This window comes from Pan troglodytes, chromosome 5 (genome assembly GCF_028858775.2).
Source record: "Pan troglodytes isolate AG18354 chromosome 5, NHGRI_mPanTro3-v2.0_pri, whole genome shotgun sequence".
NCBI classification, from domain to species: Eukaryota; Metazoa; Chordata; class Mammalia; order Primates; family Hominidae; genus Pan; species Pan troglodytes.
This window is the reverse complement of record NC_072403.2, coordinates 156,322,782-156,341,031: the sequence shown is the minus strand read 5'-3', so window position 1 is coordinate 156,341,031 and position 18,250 is coordinate 156,322,782. Positions and strand designations below refer to the sequence as shown.

The 18,250-nt window shown below is 40.1% G+C and overlaps 1 protein-coding gene across 7 annotated transcripts in view; it reads right to left on the bottom strand.

Moving 5' to 3' along the window:
• UTRN (utrophin) overlaps positions 1-18,250 on the bottom strand; it is a 568,196-nt gene that overhangs the window by 375,430 nt on the left and 174,516 nt on the right. For all 7 annotated transcript variants that reach the window (XM_009452168.4, XM_001172875.8, XM_009452171.5 and 4 more), the window contains 4 exons: positions 16,359-16,504; positions 14,836-15,048; positions 3,823-3,936; positions 2,888-3,043 (listed from right to left, as the gene is read on the bottom strand). In XM_009452168.4, the coding sequence (XP_009450443.2) occupies positions 2,888-3,043; positions 3,823-3,936; positions 14,836-15,048; positions 16,359-16,504 (629 nt within the window). The remainder of the gene's footprint in view (positions 1-2,887; positions 3,044-3,822; positions 3,937-14,835; positions 15,049-16,358; positions 16,505-18,250) is intronic.

The following is an 18,250-nucleotide window of genomic DNA, read 5'->3' as shown; positions in this document are numbered from 1 at the left end:
ATGCTAGAGTATTTAGGGGTGAAGTGTCATGATGTTTTCAACTTACTGTTCAAAAGTACCAAAAAAAAAGGGTGTGTGCGTGTGTGTGTGTGTGTGTGTGTGTGTGTATAAAGAGAAAGGCAGAGAGAGAGAAAGCAAATGTGGTAAAACATTAGCAAGTCTCTGAATGGATGGATATACAGCTGTTCCTTTTTATCATTCTTTAACTTTTCTTTACATTTGAACATGTTCAAAATAAGTTGGGTAAAACAACAAACACAAAGCAAAATATTCAGTTATGCAAATATAAATTTTTCTGATACAAACATTAGCCAAAAGCATTTTATTAAGAAATACGTACTATTTACGTGACTGTGGGGTATGCCTATATTTCATATTGACTTCTATTTTTCACTGCTTTGTCACTCACTTCAGCTATATATAGCCTCACTATTATTCCACTAATAAAAATCAAAGCAATTGGGAAAGAATCCCTCCCAGTTCTACTGTTCCCATATCATTTCCTCCCTTCCATTACCACGGAGAAACCATATCTCATAGCAACATCTTCACTTAGACGGTGGATCTCATCCTCGCATAATCACAGACTTCACTTGATAAATTCTCCTATCTCAATCTCTTTCTGCACCATCATTTTTTTTCTAAAGTGAGGTCCTCTCATTAATATCTCTCATTTAATATCTCTCATTATTAAAAATAACAAAACCACCTCTTTGGATTCCCATCACCAGCACCCACCCATTTCTCTGCTCCCCTGAAGACAGAAATTTCTCAAAGTTGGTTATGCTTGGTGTCCCAGCTCCTCAGTTCCCATACCCTCCTCGAACTATCCACTATGACTTTTTTCCCACCAGTTCATTGACCCTGCTTTCTCAAGGTTATTAAATCCCTCCTTCTTATCAAATTTAAAGCTCGATTTTCTGTTTTGATTGGCCCCTGCAATCCTCAGCATTAGGCACTGTGAAAAGTTTTCTCCACCTAGCATTTGGGACCCCACATTCCCCGTTACTGATTTTTCCTCCTTAGCTTCTAGCATCAAATTTAACCCTTCCAGAATGGTAGTCATCATTTCACCTACACCCACAGAAGCTTCTCCTTCGTTATTGCAGTAAATGACACCACAATTCACACAAAGTGGAAGCTTTGTAAAAATCCTGAGTCATCCTTGACCATTCACTTTTTCTTCTATCACACATTCAATTCTTTCCTTAGGTCTCTTCTTTCTTTTCAAACCTAATATTTCTCATGCCCTCCATCACTACTTCTTTAAGCCTCCCTAGTGTGTGGGTCCGTCCTCTCTCTCCAAGCCTGCCGTAACCTTATAAGAATTCTTTCCGTTTTCATTCTTGCCTTCCCAGAGCAAACTATTCACATGAAAACCAGAGAGAGGCCGAGTGCAATGGCCCATGCCTGTGATCTCCACGCTTTGGGAGGCTGAGGCAGGAGGATTGCTTGAGGTCAGCAGCATCTGACCAGACTGGCATCTGGTCTCAAACTGCTGACCTCAAGCCATCCTTTTGCCTCAGCCTCTAAGAACCCCATCTCTACAATTTTTGTTTTTTTTTTTTAAGACAGGATCTGGCTCTTTTGCCCAGGCTGGAGTGCAGTGGTGCAGTCTCAGCTCACTGCAACCTCCATCCCCTGGGCTCAAGCCATCCTCCCACCTCAGCCTCCTAAGTAGCTGGGACTATAGGCGCACACCACCATGCCCGGCTAATTTTTGTATTTTTTATAGAGATAAGGTTTTGCCATGTTGCCCAGGCTGGTCTCAAACTCCTGAGCTCAGGCAATCCACCCACCTCAGCCTCCCAAAGTACTGGGATTACAAGCATGCACCACTGCATCTGGCTCAAAAATATTTCTAAAATTATCTAGGCACAGTGGTGAACATCTATAGTTCCAGCTACCCAGGAGGCAGGAGGACTGCTTGAGCCCAGGAGTTCAAGGCTGCAGTAAGCTAGGATTGTGCCACTGCACTCCAGCCTGGGTGATACAACAAGATACTGTTGCTAAAAAAAAGGAAACAAAACAAAAAGCCAGAGTGACCTTAAAAGATCTATATCACATGTCACTTCCCTGTTCAAAACCTTCAAATTGCTTTCTGTGTAATATCACACTTGAAATAAATCCCAAGTCCTTTCCTCCAAGGCCATAGCTAATCCACCCTCTGCCTACCTCTAACCTCAAATATTCCCATTCTCCAACTCACTAACTCCTCTCTGTTTTATTCCAGCTACACTGCCTTCATTCTTTATTAAACAGACCAAGTTCATTCCCACCACAGAGTTTTAAAGCTTGCTATTCTCCACGCCTGAATGTTCTTATCTGAACCTTACAAGGCTCATCTCTTACTTTACTCAGTTCTTTATTCAAACATCCCCATCTCAGAAAGTCCTTCCCTGACCATCCTATTTGAAATAACCCACCTAGCCCTAACTCCTTGCTACTCCTCCATGATATTATTCATTATCCATCTGCCTCACTAGAATGTAAGCTCCTTAAGAGGAGTTTCTTCTTCTTTGTTCAATGCTGTACCTGCAGTGCCTAGAATGATGCTTGACAGGTGGCAACTGATTAAGAAATATTTGCTAAGTAAATAAATGGTCACACTCAAATGTCTTAGGGGTAAAGCAAGTGTCATAAATGTGTTTCAAGCAAGATTTAAGACAAGAATGGGTAAGCCCTGAGCCAAACTGGACAATCAGCACCCTCTCTTAATTTAAAAAATGATGCCTTTTTTTTTTTTTGCCTCAGCTCACTACCCATGCTGGAGTTATTCTAGACCGTTGTTTTTCAAATTGGATGGGTCATAATACATTTAGTCAGCTGAGAGAAGCTACAGTCTACATCTCCTGAAAACCGTACGTAGTAAAGTTGAAAAACTCACCTCCTTGCTAAGTTTCTCCAGTTGAGTTTGGTAGTCACCTAGTCTTGTCTGCACCCAAGTTTTTATTCCAGCAACTGGACCACTTCGAAGATTAGTCTCTATTTCCTTCATGTTTTTCAGAGATGATTCAATTGTTTCTATTTCATTAACAAATGCCTAAACACATAAAAGATGCATGTTGAGTTCATTACTATATAAGTGGATGCCATAATTATAGTTTGTCTGCTTATCTCCCTGCAAATATTACACAAGCAGACTGCTTAAGAGTCAGTACTTCTAACTACTTAAGAAATATTGTGCCTTAAGAAACTCATTTCACCTGGGTGCTTGATATAGCCATCTGCCAAATTAGACTGGAAATACTTGACTCTCAGCAGGGAATAGCCTTTTAATTAATGTAGAGAAGCCTGATGATTTCACCAAATATAAACTGCATGCACTATTACTAGCAAATTCATTTCTTGTTTTTTGTTTTTTGTTTTTTTTAACACTTTAAGTTCTAGGGTACACGTGCACAACATGGAGTCATTGTATATTGCTTTTCTTGTGCCACATGGTGAGGATTTAAGAAAAACATACTTAACAAATGAATTTGATGAACAGACCCTTCTCAAATTCATTTGTTAAATATGTTTTTCTTAAATCCTCACCATGTGGCACAAGAAATGCAATATACAATGACTCCTAATGAACCAAAATTGTTCTTGTTCTCTATTCTATAACCTCTCAAAATTCTATAACCATGTCCAGAAATAAAAACTTGAAGAATCTGTCATTCTTTTATTAGCTATAAAGTCATAAAAGCTTTATGATGAAAGATATTTTATCTAGATGTAATGCTATGCTATATTCTCACAATTTTAATAATAGCAGCAAATAACAGAACAAGAACAAAATGTTATTTATGACAAGTTCCCCAGATCAGCAGAACTCACAGAGCACTGGTCTAACTGCCTCTGTAGACCTGCGTCGTCTCCTTGGGCAGCCTGCTGTTTCACTAAGAAGTCTTTCACGCCATCCATCCACTTCTCAATGACTGTTGAATCAGCCTAATCGAACATGATAACAGAGGGGGATATTACTTCGTGACGTTCAGCCTACTACATCTCAAGATCTACCGCCACTGGAACAAAGGGAACTTTTTAAAGCTCCGATAGCATCGCTTTCATTTATGTTATTTCTTTTTCTAAACCTTCCAAATTTGAAAATGATTATTTTCTTCATTCTTGACTAAAATCCTCAAGAGATGACAGGTTAGTAACCGCTCTAAAAAATTCCAAACGCTAGCTCTTTTTGCTTAAATGCAAACAATAGTTATGATTTAAAATGCAAATTACAGGGAAAAAATGCATTTCTAGGTTTTATCAGCTATAAAATATTTTGCTCTGATATAATTTAGAACAATTTTTCTCTAAAGTTAGTAACTCAGAGCAGGAATAAACAAATAGCACAGTGGAGGGAATACAATAGATGGTTCTCATTTCTGCTTTTGGATGCCTTTTTATCTGAGAACTCAAGACAGTCACCGTTCAGCTCCAATATTTCATCCAACATTTATTAAGCACCTACTATATATATAAAATCCAGCTACTGTGTATGGCGATAGGGGTTCAAAGACAAATGTGAAAGCAAACATTTTGCAAAGAGAAAGAGACTTTAGAGAGAAGGTAACATTGGAACCAGGCCTTAAAGAATGCAAATAAGGGCCAGGTACGGTGGCTCATGCTTGTAATCCCAGCACTTTAGGAGGCTCAGGCCACGGATCACGAGGTCAAGAGATCAAGACCATCCTGGCCAACAAGGTGAAACCCTGTCTCTATTAAAAATACAAAAATTAGCTGGGGGCGTGGTGGGGCACCTGTAGTCCCAGCTACTCCGGGGGGCTTAGGCAGGAGAATAGCTTGAATCTGGGAAGCAGAGGTTGCAGTGAGCCAAGATGGCACCACTGCACTCCAGCCTGGCGACAGAGCAAGACTCTGTCTCAAAAAAAAAAAAAAAAAAAAAAAAAAAATGCAAGTTAAGTAGATGCAATTTTAGCTTTTGAGCTCCAATACCAAAATCATTGTCATTTCTTTCCATAGGTGGGCAACTGCCATGTTTTTCTCCGGTCTTCTACTGATTACATGTTCCCAATTCCTTCCATGATGTCTGTAGGACATGATATTTAGGTATTGCTCACTACTCTGATCAACACGCTCTGGAAACTACATCAATTTTTAATGTCCTTAAAATATGCCACCCAGAACCAATTATTCTGATCCTTATAATGTTTGAATTGATCAAAAAGATCTAACTAGTTTATATAAGGTTATCAGAGATTATCTCAAATACTTTGGTGAAATCAAGACTTGCCAAGAATGTTCATTTGTGAGCATTATTTGAACTAAATGAGAGAGCATCTTCAAATGTGAGATGTTATCACTCTGTGTATCTAATAATCTAGGCTTCCTCCTCCAAAAAAAAAAAAAAAGAAAAGAAAAGAAAGTAGTACTTAAAGGAAATGAGTCTGGGCAAGGCCTATTAGTGGTATCCATGTTGATTCCTGGTGACCACGACATTCTTTCCTAAGCACATATAAGATCTCTAGTCGGTTATTTATCTTACAGTTTGGCTAAGAACTGACATCAAACTTACTTTATATCTTCTGCTTCTAAAAACTTATGTTTCCTCTTAATTAGGACATTCCTCCATCTCCATTTTTCTGGTAATTTCTCACAAGATTATGACGTAAATGACCCTGAGATCAAGGGTAAAAATCCCACTTGGGATGTAGATTTATGCATCTGGAGGAGCTCTGAGTGGTTTCGCTTGTGGTCCTAAGTTCAGCCTCTAAAGCACTCTCAGTAATGACTATTCTATACTTTGTAGTTTTGAAGGCCATTCTCTGATGAAGATGGCAAGTAAAAAGTGCTTATCTAGCTAGGTTTCTCTGTGTCCTCCATTAATATTATACCATCCTGTCTAAGCACTTCTGCATCTCGTTTATTCTTGGCACAGCTTTGAAAGCCTTTCAGTTCCATTGCACACTTTCCCCAAGCTGCTTCCTCCTCTCTTCTCCAGCCTGTCTGACACTATTCCCACAGGTCCATGCTACCCTTATATATTTTCAGTTGATTACAGGTCACTTCTGTGTTTGCTTCAGCATTTCAAGATCTTAGCATAGAAGGCTTCTTGGGAAGACATGCTCAGGACGGGTAGAGTGGGGCATCCAAAAAAGACAGAAGTGCAAAAAGAGAGAAAGTGTGAATACATTCACAGAGTTCATAAAATGTGACTTTAAAAATTCTCCGTTTAACTTGTCACCACAGATTCTTGCACTGCTAATCTCCATTCTGCACTTTTAAAGAATGCATTACTGCTGTATAACTGGGAAATTCATTAACTCTAGTTTGAATAAGGAAAACTGATAGTCTCCTCAGCCAAAATTTTCAAAATTTATATGGAAGCATTATATTTCAAGGAAGTTTTAAACACAACTGGCTTTGACTTGAGTAAGTGGCCTTAACTACTCCAGTCACTGGCATATAAGGAAGTTTTATGGCCTCAACAGCCTTCCTTCCTCCCTCCTTCCCACCCTCTCTCTAATACATGCAGACCCATCAGGGCACATGCAATTCACATGTATCTGTTCCTTCTCTCCCTCTGACATGAGAAAAAAAGAAAGAGAAAAGAAACAGACCCCTCTCCCTCTCCCCCTCCCCCTCCCCCTCCCCCTCCCTCTCCCTCGTCTCCCTCTCCCCTTTGCACGGTCTCCCTCTGATGCCGAGCCAAGGCTGGACTGTCCTGCCGCCATCTCGGCTCAATGCAACCTCCCTGCCTGATTCTCCTGCCTCAGCCTGCCAAGTGCCTGGGACTGCAGGCGCACGCCGCCACGCCTGACTGGTTTTTGTATTTTTTGGTGGAGACGGGGTTTCGCCGTGTTGGCCAGGCTGGTCTCCAGTTCCTGACCGAGAGTGATCTGCCAGCCTCGGCCTCCCGAGGTGCCAGGATTGCAGACGGAGTCTCACTCACTCAGTGCTCAATGTTGCCCAGGCTGGAGTGCAGTGGCGTGATCTCAGCTCGCTACAACCTCCACCTCCCAGCCGCCTGCCTTGGGCTCCCAAAGTGCCGAGATTGCAGCCTCTGCCCGGCCGCCACCCCGTCTAAGAAGTGAGGAGCGTCTCTGCCCGGCCGCCCATCATCTGGGATGTGAGGAGCCCCTCTGCCCGGCTGCCCAGTCTGGGAAGTGAGGAGCGCCTCTTCCCGGCCGTCATCCTGTCTAGGAAGTGAGGAGCGTCTCTGCCCGGCCGCCCATCGTCTGGGATGTGGGGAGCGCCTCTGCCCGGCCGTGACCCCGTCTGGGAACTGAGGAGCCCCTCCGCCCAGCAGCCGCCTCGTCTGGTAAGTGAGGAGCCCCTCCGCCCGGCAGCTGCCCCGTCTGGGAAGTGAGGAGCGTCTCCGCCCGGCAGCCGCCCCGTCTGGGAAGTGAGGAGCAGCTCCGCCCGGCAGCCGCCCCGTCTGGGAGGTGGGGGGCACCTCTGCCCAGCCGCCCCGTCTGGGAAGTGGGGAGCCCCTCTGCCCGGCAGCCACCCTGTCTGGGAGGTGTACCCAACAGCTCATTGAGAACAGGCCATGATGACGATGGCAGTTTTGTGGAATAGAAGGGGGGGAAGTGTGGGGAAAAGAAGGAGAGATCGGATTGTTGCTGTGTCTGTGTGGAAGGAAGTGGACATAGGAGACTCCATTTTGTTCTGTACTAAGAAAAATTCTTCTGCCTTGGGATGCTGTTGGTCTATAACCTTGCCCCCAACCCCGTGCTCTCTGGAACATGTGCTGTGTCCACTAAGGGTTAAATGGATTAAGGGCGGTGCAAGATGTGCTTTGTTAAACAGATGCTTGAAGGCAGCATGCTCCTTAAGAGTCATCACCACTCCCTAATCTCAAGTACCCAGGGACACAAACACTGCGGAAGGCGGCAGGGCCCTCTGTCTAGGAAAACCAGAGACCTTTGTTCACATGTTTATCTGCTGATCTTCCCTCCACTATTGTCCTATGACCCTGCCAAATCCCCCTCTCCGAGAAACACCCAAAACTGATCAATAAATACTTAAAAAAAAAAAAAAAAAAAAAAAAAAAGGGAAAGAAACAGACAGACAAGCCATGTAGGCCAATGGATCATCCCAAAAGTGACAAAGGGAATAGAAGGGAACCTGTAAAGCCACACTATAATATTTTCACTACTAAAAATCCTGCATGTAATTCTAACCACGCTGTGCTCTAAAAGAGACAGTGTGCCCATATAAAGAAATGCTGAGGTCTGACTACCAAGCTCAGCACCTGCCTAGCTATGGGGCCTTGAGAAACTAATTTTTCTTTGAGCCTTAATAACTCATCGTGAAACTGGAATCATAACAACTATCTTGTCTGGTTGTTCTGAAAAACAGAGACTCCCACATAGAAGAATGCACTAAATGGTAGCAATTATTATACTAAGATCTACAAAACCAACTGCTTTATTATGACCAAGATTGAGACCATAAAAGAGTTACCACATCCAAGTTTTGGTGTTTATGTCCCATCAGAGGCACCACAGGAATGAACAGCCAGGATGAGCATGTGTTTGCATAAGCATGGGTTTCAATTTTTTAATTGCTGCCAACATTAATGCTTGTTCTATCCTGTAACTGTTTCAAAGTAACTGTTTCAAATGGCTACTGCTTATATATCTGGCTAGACCTGGCCAAATACAGCTCATGGGAAGGAATTGGTACAGAAGGAAAGGCCCATCCTTTAGAAGTGCCTGGCAGCAGCAGATTCACTCGGCGTTTCCACCTCGTGGCACACCGCGCGGGAAGGGTTATCAAGTCCCAAAGATCAATGCTACCTACCACCTGTACCTGTATGGGTGAAGGCAGAAGACAGGGAGCTCTACTCTGCCTTCCACTCTCCCTATCCTATCTCCCCTTTCCCTGAGCAAAATATTGTCACAATCAACCTGTAGCAGATGTTTCCTGTGCTTTTCAAACATACCAAAAGTCTGCTCATCTTTAAGTCAATTCCACCACAACAAAGAGGTTGATTACAAAGATCGTCAAAGAGCTCACATGAAAATAGTGTTTCTCTGTCCATTTAAAAATTACTCAGCTGATGCACTTATAAGCTTCTAATCTACAATAATGACGATTTTTTTCCTCACCTCCATCTGCTTACAGAACACACGCATGCACACACACACACACACACACACACTTCTTTAAGGGACTTCAGTTCTTACAAACCAAAACGAAATATAAAAACTGCTAGTAAATTTCTAAAGCAAATGTCATTATTTCACATGCAAAAAAAATAAACTAAGTACTAATCTGGGGCAGCCATTTCTCATTCCTATTTTTACTCACAAATATTCAAATGAATATAAAATTACGAATACAGTATTTTTTGAAAATCAAAATATCTAATATTCTAGTATGGAAGGGTCAAAGTCTACATGGACCATCACTGCTCAAAAGCAATGATTTCTAAGCATTTCAGATGGGCAACACCCTGCTATGGGATCACGGACAAGGAACGGCAAGGTCATTAAAACAATTCCTCTGACCCTATCTCACCTCATTTCCCATCCCCCATCCTGTGACCTAAGGATGGAGGTAATTTAAAGCTTGGTAAATCTGGATTTAAGACAGTAAGATTGCAAGGTACACAACTACCTCTGGAGACTTGATTACAGCTAAATTCTTGGCATTTTCTTTTGCTCCTCCCCCATCTGTTGGAATGTCCACAGCTTTTTAAGACATAGACCAGAAAAAAAAAAAAATACTGTGAAGCCAGAATTAAAACAGTAATTTAAGGTAGCCAGGTTCCTATTTTGTTTCACTTTATAATACTCAATAACCTCAAAAACACAACCTTGAAAATGTGCTCTCTCACTTAGTAGGGAAGACAAACAATGACACTGCTACTACACTTATTAAAAACTAATAAGGTTCTTAAATCTAAGGAAGGGAATATATGAATATTCCCTTCAGTAAAGTAAAATGTGTTCACAAATGAGAAAAAAAACTCAAACCCTTATGAGATAATTATATCAATTATATGTTACCTAAGAAGGGTTAAATCATCCGTACTAATATTACTCTTAGAAAGTATTGCATTTTTACCCTAAAATGCTTTCCAAAGTACTCTCAAAACCTGGTTCTGCCTGTTGGAGCTCCAGCATGCCCCCCTCCAGATTCCGGGTCAGAGCAAGTCCATTCATGTGTGCCTTTGACTGTTCAACAGTTGAAGGAAGAGGCATGACTACACAGGTGTCCTGCCTCTTAGGATAACCAGGCTTTAGACTGTATAAATCCACTCTCACTAGAGAGGCCGGACACATCAATTACATTCACATCTGCTAACTTGCTCTATGCCTGACAGGGATCCAACCCTCAAAGAGCTCATGCCTCGTGGGAAGAGAGACACACATTTCTCACCATAATAAAAGACGGCCTGAGATGGGTCATTGTGAAGGTGTAAATGACACACAGTCGAATCACAGAGGAGGGAATGATTATCTAGCTATGGGTGTAGTGATGAGCTGGGCTGAAGACAGATGAGCAGACAGGAGGAGGAGGGATGTGAATTCCTAGCAAGTACGTGACATTTTCAGAGAAAGGCAATAGTCTAGGATGGTCTTTGGTGACCCACCGTATTCTCCCCACCTGACTCAGCTCACAGTGGAGATGCAGGGAGGGCTTCAGGGCAAGAAAGGGACATTTTGTATTAATGGCACTTTGTATTAATTTGTATTAATGGTGAAGACAACCAGATCCTTTCAGAAGTACAACTCTGGTATTGGTGTGAAAGATGAATTCCAGAGAGAAGAGACAGGAAGTGGGAATCAGATTTAAAGGGTAATGAAATTTTCAGGGAAAGAGATTGCATGAGAGCCTGAACCCAGAAGGAAGGGCCTGGAGGAGGAGCCTGAAAAGGCAGGAGCGCTGGAAAATGGAAGACAGTTTTGTGTGTGCCTTGGGGACATCTTTCATTTCCCAGTTATACATAGGGCAGGAGCTCTTGAATAAGGAAAAGGAAGTACGTAATATGAAATACTTTGCAGCCCCTAAATCCAAAGATATTACTACTGGTGAGGAGAGATATATAAGCAGCCTCTTAGGATTTTATAATATGTTATCCCCATGATTCACATGAAAATCCAGTCAGTAAAATCAATAATGGAAAAAAGAAATACCCATTTCATGTATTTTCAAATGTTTTGTCACCTGGAAGGGGTATAGTAGTTTGTAAAAAGTAACAATGAATATTTTACCTCGTAAGTACAGGAATGGAGGTTATTGCTTTGGCATGGCACAAATAAAAAGCATTTAAGAATGTATTTGGGCATAACACAATGAATAAAAATATGTAGGTCCAATCTCTACATGCACAAAAGGAACCAGCTATGGAGACAAAGGAAATGCAGGCAAATGAGGAAAAACACTGCAATGCCAACAAATAACAGAAAACTGAAATTCGCACACAACTAACAGCCTCTTACAAATATTGAAGGATAGCAGAAAAAAGCAAGCACATGGCCATGAAAACACTTTCAAAGTTTAAATGTGCTGTATCAATGAAAGATGTTATTAAGTAGTGGGATTCACTTCCAAACTCTATCTGGACTATGGATTTAAATGTCCTTCACAGAGTTCCAATATCATTTCTTTCCACAGTGTGGGGAAAAATGATTAGAATTAGCAATATTTGTCAATTTTTCTTGTCTAACTTGTATGTACAAGGATCCACTGTTGATATTAGCTGCCCCCAGGAAAGAAAATGGCATTGGGGAAGAAAAGGAACTCTAAATGTTCACTGTAAGTATTTCTGTGGTATTCAATTTCTTCACAATGTGTAGGCTTCAAGTACTACTCATGTAATGAAAAATGCATTTTAAAAATAAACGAGTTAACTATTTTGTTCCTACGAAACATTATTATGAATTGGCATTGAATCTAAAACCTACTGTGCTTCATGCCTTAAAGACAAAAATAATTAAATGCCTAAAAAATCATATATCAGGTCACTGAAAAAGGGAAAACAATGATAATCTGCAAATAAATATTTATTATAATTATCTAATAATTTGAGGGTGTGGAATTTAAAGTTTTCCCAAGTAAATCATGAGTAGTTAAGTAACCAGCAATTCCTACAAAGCAAAAAAAAGGAGTTTTCTTTTGAATTTAAGATAAAACATGTATTTCAATGAAGGAGTTATACAATTAAGAAATATAGACACTGTATTCCTTAACCACAATCTTGCAGTTAGTACACAAGAAGCAAATAAAAAAATTACTGGACATTAAAAATCTGCTACTGTAACAACAAACACTTACATATCCAGACACACACCCTTGATGTTGGATATTTTTAATGGAAATAAATATTTCCAAGTGACCACTTTTAGTGCCTGGATTTGCTACATTAATAGCAACAACGCACCAAAGCTTAAAGCTGGATTACTATAACCACAGGCCTCTTTTGTATTTTGGGAGAATATTTATTCTCTTTAAGCTCCATATTGAAATAGTAGTATACATTTAGCTAACCCTAAGATATACTTTTAAGAGTCAAAAGAAGACTAACTCTGAGGTTAATCTCCATTTATACTTTGGACTTAAATCTGAAAACAAAGGGATGATCTTTTGAAAAGATGGGGAATGTTTCATCTGGCATTGCTAAACTTTGGCACTACTGACATTTGGAGCCAGATGATTATTTTGTTGTGAGGCTGCCCTGTACATGGTGGGATGCTTAGCTGCATCCCTGGCCTCTACCCACTGGAAGTCTTCTCCCACAGTTCTGACAACAGAAATGTTTCCAGAAATTAACAAGTATCCTCTGGAGGGTAAAATCACCCCGGTTGAGAATCACTGATAATACAATGCTGGGACCATAACCAAAAACTTTAGAATTATAGAAAAGGCCAATGCTCATTTTGAAAGCCGGGAACAATTGCAACTCATAATACACAACGAGAAGTGGGACCATCACAAAGTAAAATGGGCCAGGCATGGTGGCGCACGTCTGTAATCCTAGCATTTTGGGAGGCCGAGGAGGGTGGATCACCTGAGGTCAGGAGTTTGAGACCAGCCTGGCCAACATGGTGAAACCTCATCTCTACTAAAAATAAAACCTTAGCCGGGCGTAGTGGCATGTGCCTGTAGTCCCAGTTACTCGGGAGGCTGAGGCAGGAGAACTGCTTGAACCCGGGAGGCTGAAGTTGCAGTAAGCCAAGATTGCACCATGGCACTCCAGCCTGGGGCAACAGAGCAAGACTCCATCTCAAAAAAAAAAAGTAAATGAGTCAAAAACACTAAGCCACACAAAACACATTTCTCTCCATAATTACTGGTTTATTTGAATGAGATCTCCATCTAGAACTGCACTTACACCTAGAGAAAAACTACCTCCTGTCACTACCATCACACACAACTACCCACACACACACACAACCCCTCCATCTGTATCTTCTGCTGATCATTCATTGGAACTACCCATTAGTTCCTCAGTCAAAGAACGCCCCTCCAAATTCAGTGGTCCACTCAGAGAATCTGGCTGGATCCCTTCCACACTAATCTGTGAGGTCTTCCAGCTCCTCTTCTACCACGTGTTCTCTAACTTTGATTTTCAAAACATACATTTTCATTAATTTTTGTCTTCGCTTTCAATCTTTTCACTTTTTGGGGGCAACATTCCTTATGCAAATTTGCTTAGCATCTAAATCCAAATCTATATATATTTAGATCTAGATCCAAATATATGTAGATATAATATTTAGATGTAGATCCAAATATATGTAGATATATATATTGTATCTACATATATTTGGATCTACATCTAAATATATATAGATTCGGATTTAGATTCTCTCTATATAAATATAGATGTATATGCATATATACAGAGACATCTCTCTATATATATAGATATATATCTACACATATTTGGATTTAGCTTCCAAGAGAATCTATCTATCTATATATGTAGATAGATAGATATACAGAGATATATCCAAGTCTAAATCTCCTATTGCTAATTTCATTTCATTCATTGAAAAATATTGATTGGATGCCTTCTCTGTGCCAGGCATTGCTCTAGTTAGGAGTACATCTTGGCATACATCGGTGAATAAGAAATTTTAAAAAGACAAAGATCCCTGACTGATGGGGAAAAAAAAAAAAGACCAAGGTAAGGAGTCACTGGAGGATAGGAAGCCTTGTGGGGAGAGAGTGTGATTGGTTCATTCTCCACCCAGAACTTTCCTATTAAAATACCAGGTGACCTGGAAACTCTGCTTCTCCATCTTTCTCACAGGCAGAATGTTAAAATCTGACACTGACTTCTATTGACATTGACTCTCTCCTTATACGTCCTCACATTTATCCTTTCCTCTTAAACTTTATCACTGCTGCATCTGTCAACATTTTCAGGTGTAGTGAAGGATCCTGTTTCTGAATTTTCATGTCCCTGGAACGATCTGCCTTCCCACTCTGACACTGTCAATGGCCTATCTCTGACTTTTGACTTCAAATGTCAAAAACCTGCAAAAAGTAGTTTCGTGTATTCAGCAATTTACTACTACCTGGGCTATTTCTACCAACCCAACCAAGTCACTACTATAATCTAATCAACAGTCTGTATTTCACACAGGCCCTCCATGCCTGAAACATTATTTTGACCATTTTTAAGCAATTTTCTCTTATCTTCAAGGTCCAGTTTACTCTACTTTTGACTTTGCTTCCAGGCAAAAGGAAATAAATGTGCTCTCTAGCACATTAAAAGTACATCTTTGATAAGTCCCAACTTAAATACATAATAAATGGGGATCTAGAAAGAATGTAAAATATTTAAATAATAAATATGTGAATCTTATAAGATAATTACTATTTACCCCGCAATAAACTTAAACTCCCAGTGGCCTCTGGATTTACCTCAAAAGCTCTGAGTTTGAGAGCAATTTCCTCAAGCAAATGCAGATCTTTGGAAACCAAGACCTTTAGCTTGTTCCACTTTCCTTGCACATCATCAAATTCTTGCTTATATAATTTTTCTACATCAGGATGAACATTTTTCTCCAGAGCCTTTGTTTCTTCTGCAAGTTTATGTAATGCAGGTTTCTGATTCTCAAGGATTTCATCAAGGGTCTGGAAAAAGTTTTAAAAGATTAAAAATATGCACAAAAATGTGTCTGCACAGATATAGTAAAATGGGCTATATAAAGTCAAAAGTCACTTTAAAATGCATTAGAAAGCATTTTTATCTAAAAAGAACAGTGGGTGGGAGTGTGAAATAGTTCAACCACTGTGGAATACAGTGTGGTGATTCCTCAAAGACCTAAAACCAGAAATACCATTTGACCCAGCAATCTCACTGGGTATATACCCAAAGGAATACAAATCATTCTGTTATAAAGATATATGCACACTATGTTCATTGCAGCACAATTCACAATAGCAAGGACAAGGAATCAACCCAAATGCCCATCAACGATAGACTACTTAAAGAAAATGTGGTACATATCAACCATGGAATACTATGCAGCCATAAAAAGGAACAAGATCATGTCCTGTGCAGGGATATGGATGGAGCTGGAAGCCATTATCCTCGGCAAACTAATTCAGAAACAACAAAAAAAAATACCGCATATTCTCACTTATAAGTGGGAGCTGAATAATGAGAACATACGGACACATGGTGGGGAAAAACACACACTGGGGTCTGTTGGAGGGTGGGGCATGGTGGGAGGGAAAGCATCAGGAAGAAGAGCTAATGGATGCTGGGCTTAATACGTAGTGCAGCAAACTACCATGACACACGTTTACCCATTTAACAAACCTGCACATCCTGCACAAGTACCTCTGAACTTAAAATAAAAGTTGGAAATCAAAAAACAAAACAAAACAAAACATGAAAAACTCATGAAAAAAATAGGCATAATCATAAAAATTAAAGCTTTTTCTTCATGAGTTGTGTGTGGGCAATACAGTGTATTCTCAACCCTAAAAATCAAGGGAACAGCAAACCCAGTGTGGGCCAAGTGTGCAGTGCTCAATGGCTGCTCTCCTTTTCATCTAATAGCACAGAGCCATAAGGCTACTCAACTAAATGACCTCGGAAACATTCCTATTCGATGCAGAAAAAAGTATACATCAACACGTCAACTGATAGTCCTCATTTCATAAAGATATTTTAGCAGATTTTATGAACAGGTTGAGAATTTTAAGCTAATCACAGCAGAAGGAGAAAATATGCTTTTCTTCTATGAAAAATATTTAATAACTGTATTTTCTTTTATGTGAGGTCAAACTAACCCTCAAATCATAAACACATTTTTGTACCAATGATGAACAAAACTGACCAACTTTTTTTTTAATCTCTGAAAAAACATTTCAAAATATGTAAGAGGAGATATTAGAAGAAGCGCTAGAGTTCTAACATGGAAAATATATGTTACCTTTTTTTCTTGCAGGGCCTTCTCCACCTTGGCAAGATCATTAAGGACATTCAGAGACGCCTGGGCCTTATTTTCTGAATCATTTAGCACATCTTTCAGTGTTTTCAATGTTTCCAGATATGCATGTCCAGGTTGGCCCTTCAGTTCTGTTTATTTAAAAATATTTAGTTTGAGAAAATCATATTAGGAACCAATATTATTACATAGACCATTATCCTAAATGAATTCCAATACATGGCAAAGGAGACCCCATGATTAAAATGTAAAAGGGTCTCTGTTAATTAACAACATAGATCATTCCATTGGCATTTCTGAGAGTCAGACAGTGACTTCATTCCTGCGGATGTTGACGTTTCAAATATTAACTAACCCACTATAATTTTTCTTCATTTCTTCATGATGAAATGTCTCTCTGAAGATGGAACAACAATGTCCCTTTTGTTCCATATAATCTCCTCTTCCTTAACAGCTACACAAAGAATAAAAGAAAACAAAGATCCCTTCAACCAGTCTTGCTGTAAGCTCCACCGTGTAGACAAACCCAGGTCCAGAGTGGAGGAGATTATATGGAAATACTGCCACCATGCTGCCCAGGTACCCTGAGAAATAATGACTGAACAGCCAGCTGGAACAGTGTCTACCTCAGTCACTAATGTAAAAATATCGTAGAAGTAACACTTGCGTGGAAAGGAAGTGAGTTCTCTTGAAGCACAAAGAGGTGAAACCAACTAGCAGCAAAAGTTAAACAGCCTACTGATCCTTGTCAAAAGTGAAAGCACAGCTTGTACCAATAAGTGGAGAAAGAGGTACCCTCAAAGACATATTTCACATAACTGAATTCAAGGAACAAAGACATGCTGTCCAGATGCACTTTCAGAAGAAAGGCAACACGACACATTTGCCTAGCATGCACACATACAGACACTTCCAGTCATCACACAATCTACAATTGCTGAAGTTAGGCTGGGTTACATGTGGAGCATTTCACACAATGCTCAATGCATTTCACACAATAATGCACAATGCAACACAGTTCCTAACTCAAATGGCAGCTAGGAAGTAAATAGTGTAACGTAGGAGGGATGAGCTTTCAAAATCTTTAACAGTGAACCTTCCAAAACCAAGTGTATTCCAAAAGTAAGAACTCTAAAATTTTTCTGAATCTGATAGTGGAATATGATTTCTTTTAAAAGACAGCATGAGACTGCTAAAACTTTAACTATTTTGCGGAAACAGAAGTAAGGGATCATTCATTTTAATCCTCCTAGCAATGATATTAAGTGGCCTCCTCAACCAAAGGAAGAAATTGCACCTGTTTCTCAAAAAAAAAAAAAAAAAAAACTCTTTAAAAATCATTATATCCAGGTCAGGTACAATGGCTGACACCTGTTATCCCTGGTATTTTGGGAGGCTAACATCTGTTATTTTGCCTAACACCTGTTATTTTGGGAGGCTGTTATAACACCTGTTATAATGGCTTACACCTGTTATTTTGGGAGGCTGAGGTGGGAAGATCACTTGAGCCCAGGAGTTCTAGACCAGCGTGGGCAACATAGCTAGACCCTGGATCTACTAAAAATAAAAAACCAGCCAGGCATGGTGGTGCATGCCTGTAGTCCCAGCTACTCAGTAGGCTGAGGCAGAAGGACCACTGAAACCCAGGAGGTCAAGACTGCAGCTATGATTGCACCACTGCTCTCCAGCCTGGGTGACAGAGTGAGACCCTGTTGCTACAAAAAAAAAAAATTATTATTATATCCTACTGACACAATTTTAGAGAATGTGAAACTTGCTTGTATGTTTACAAAAAGGTGTGAATCTGGAAAAGAATCTGAATACAGAAGACTTTAAGACTTTGAACAATACAGGCACAAAGGAAAATGGAGAAGGTT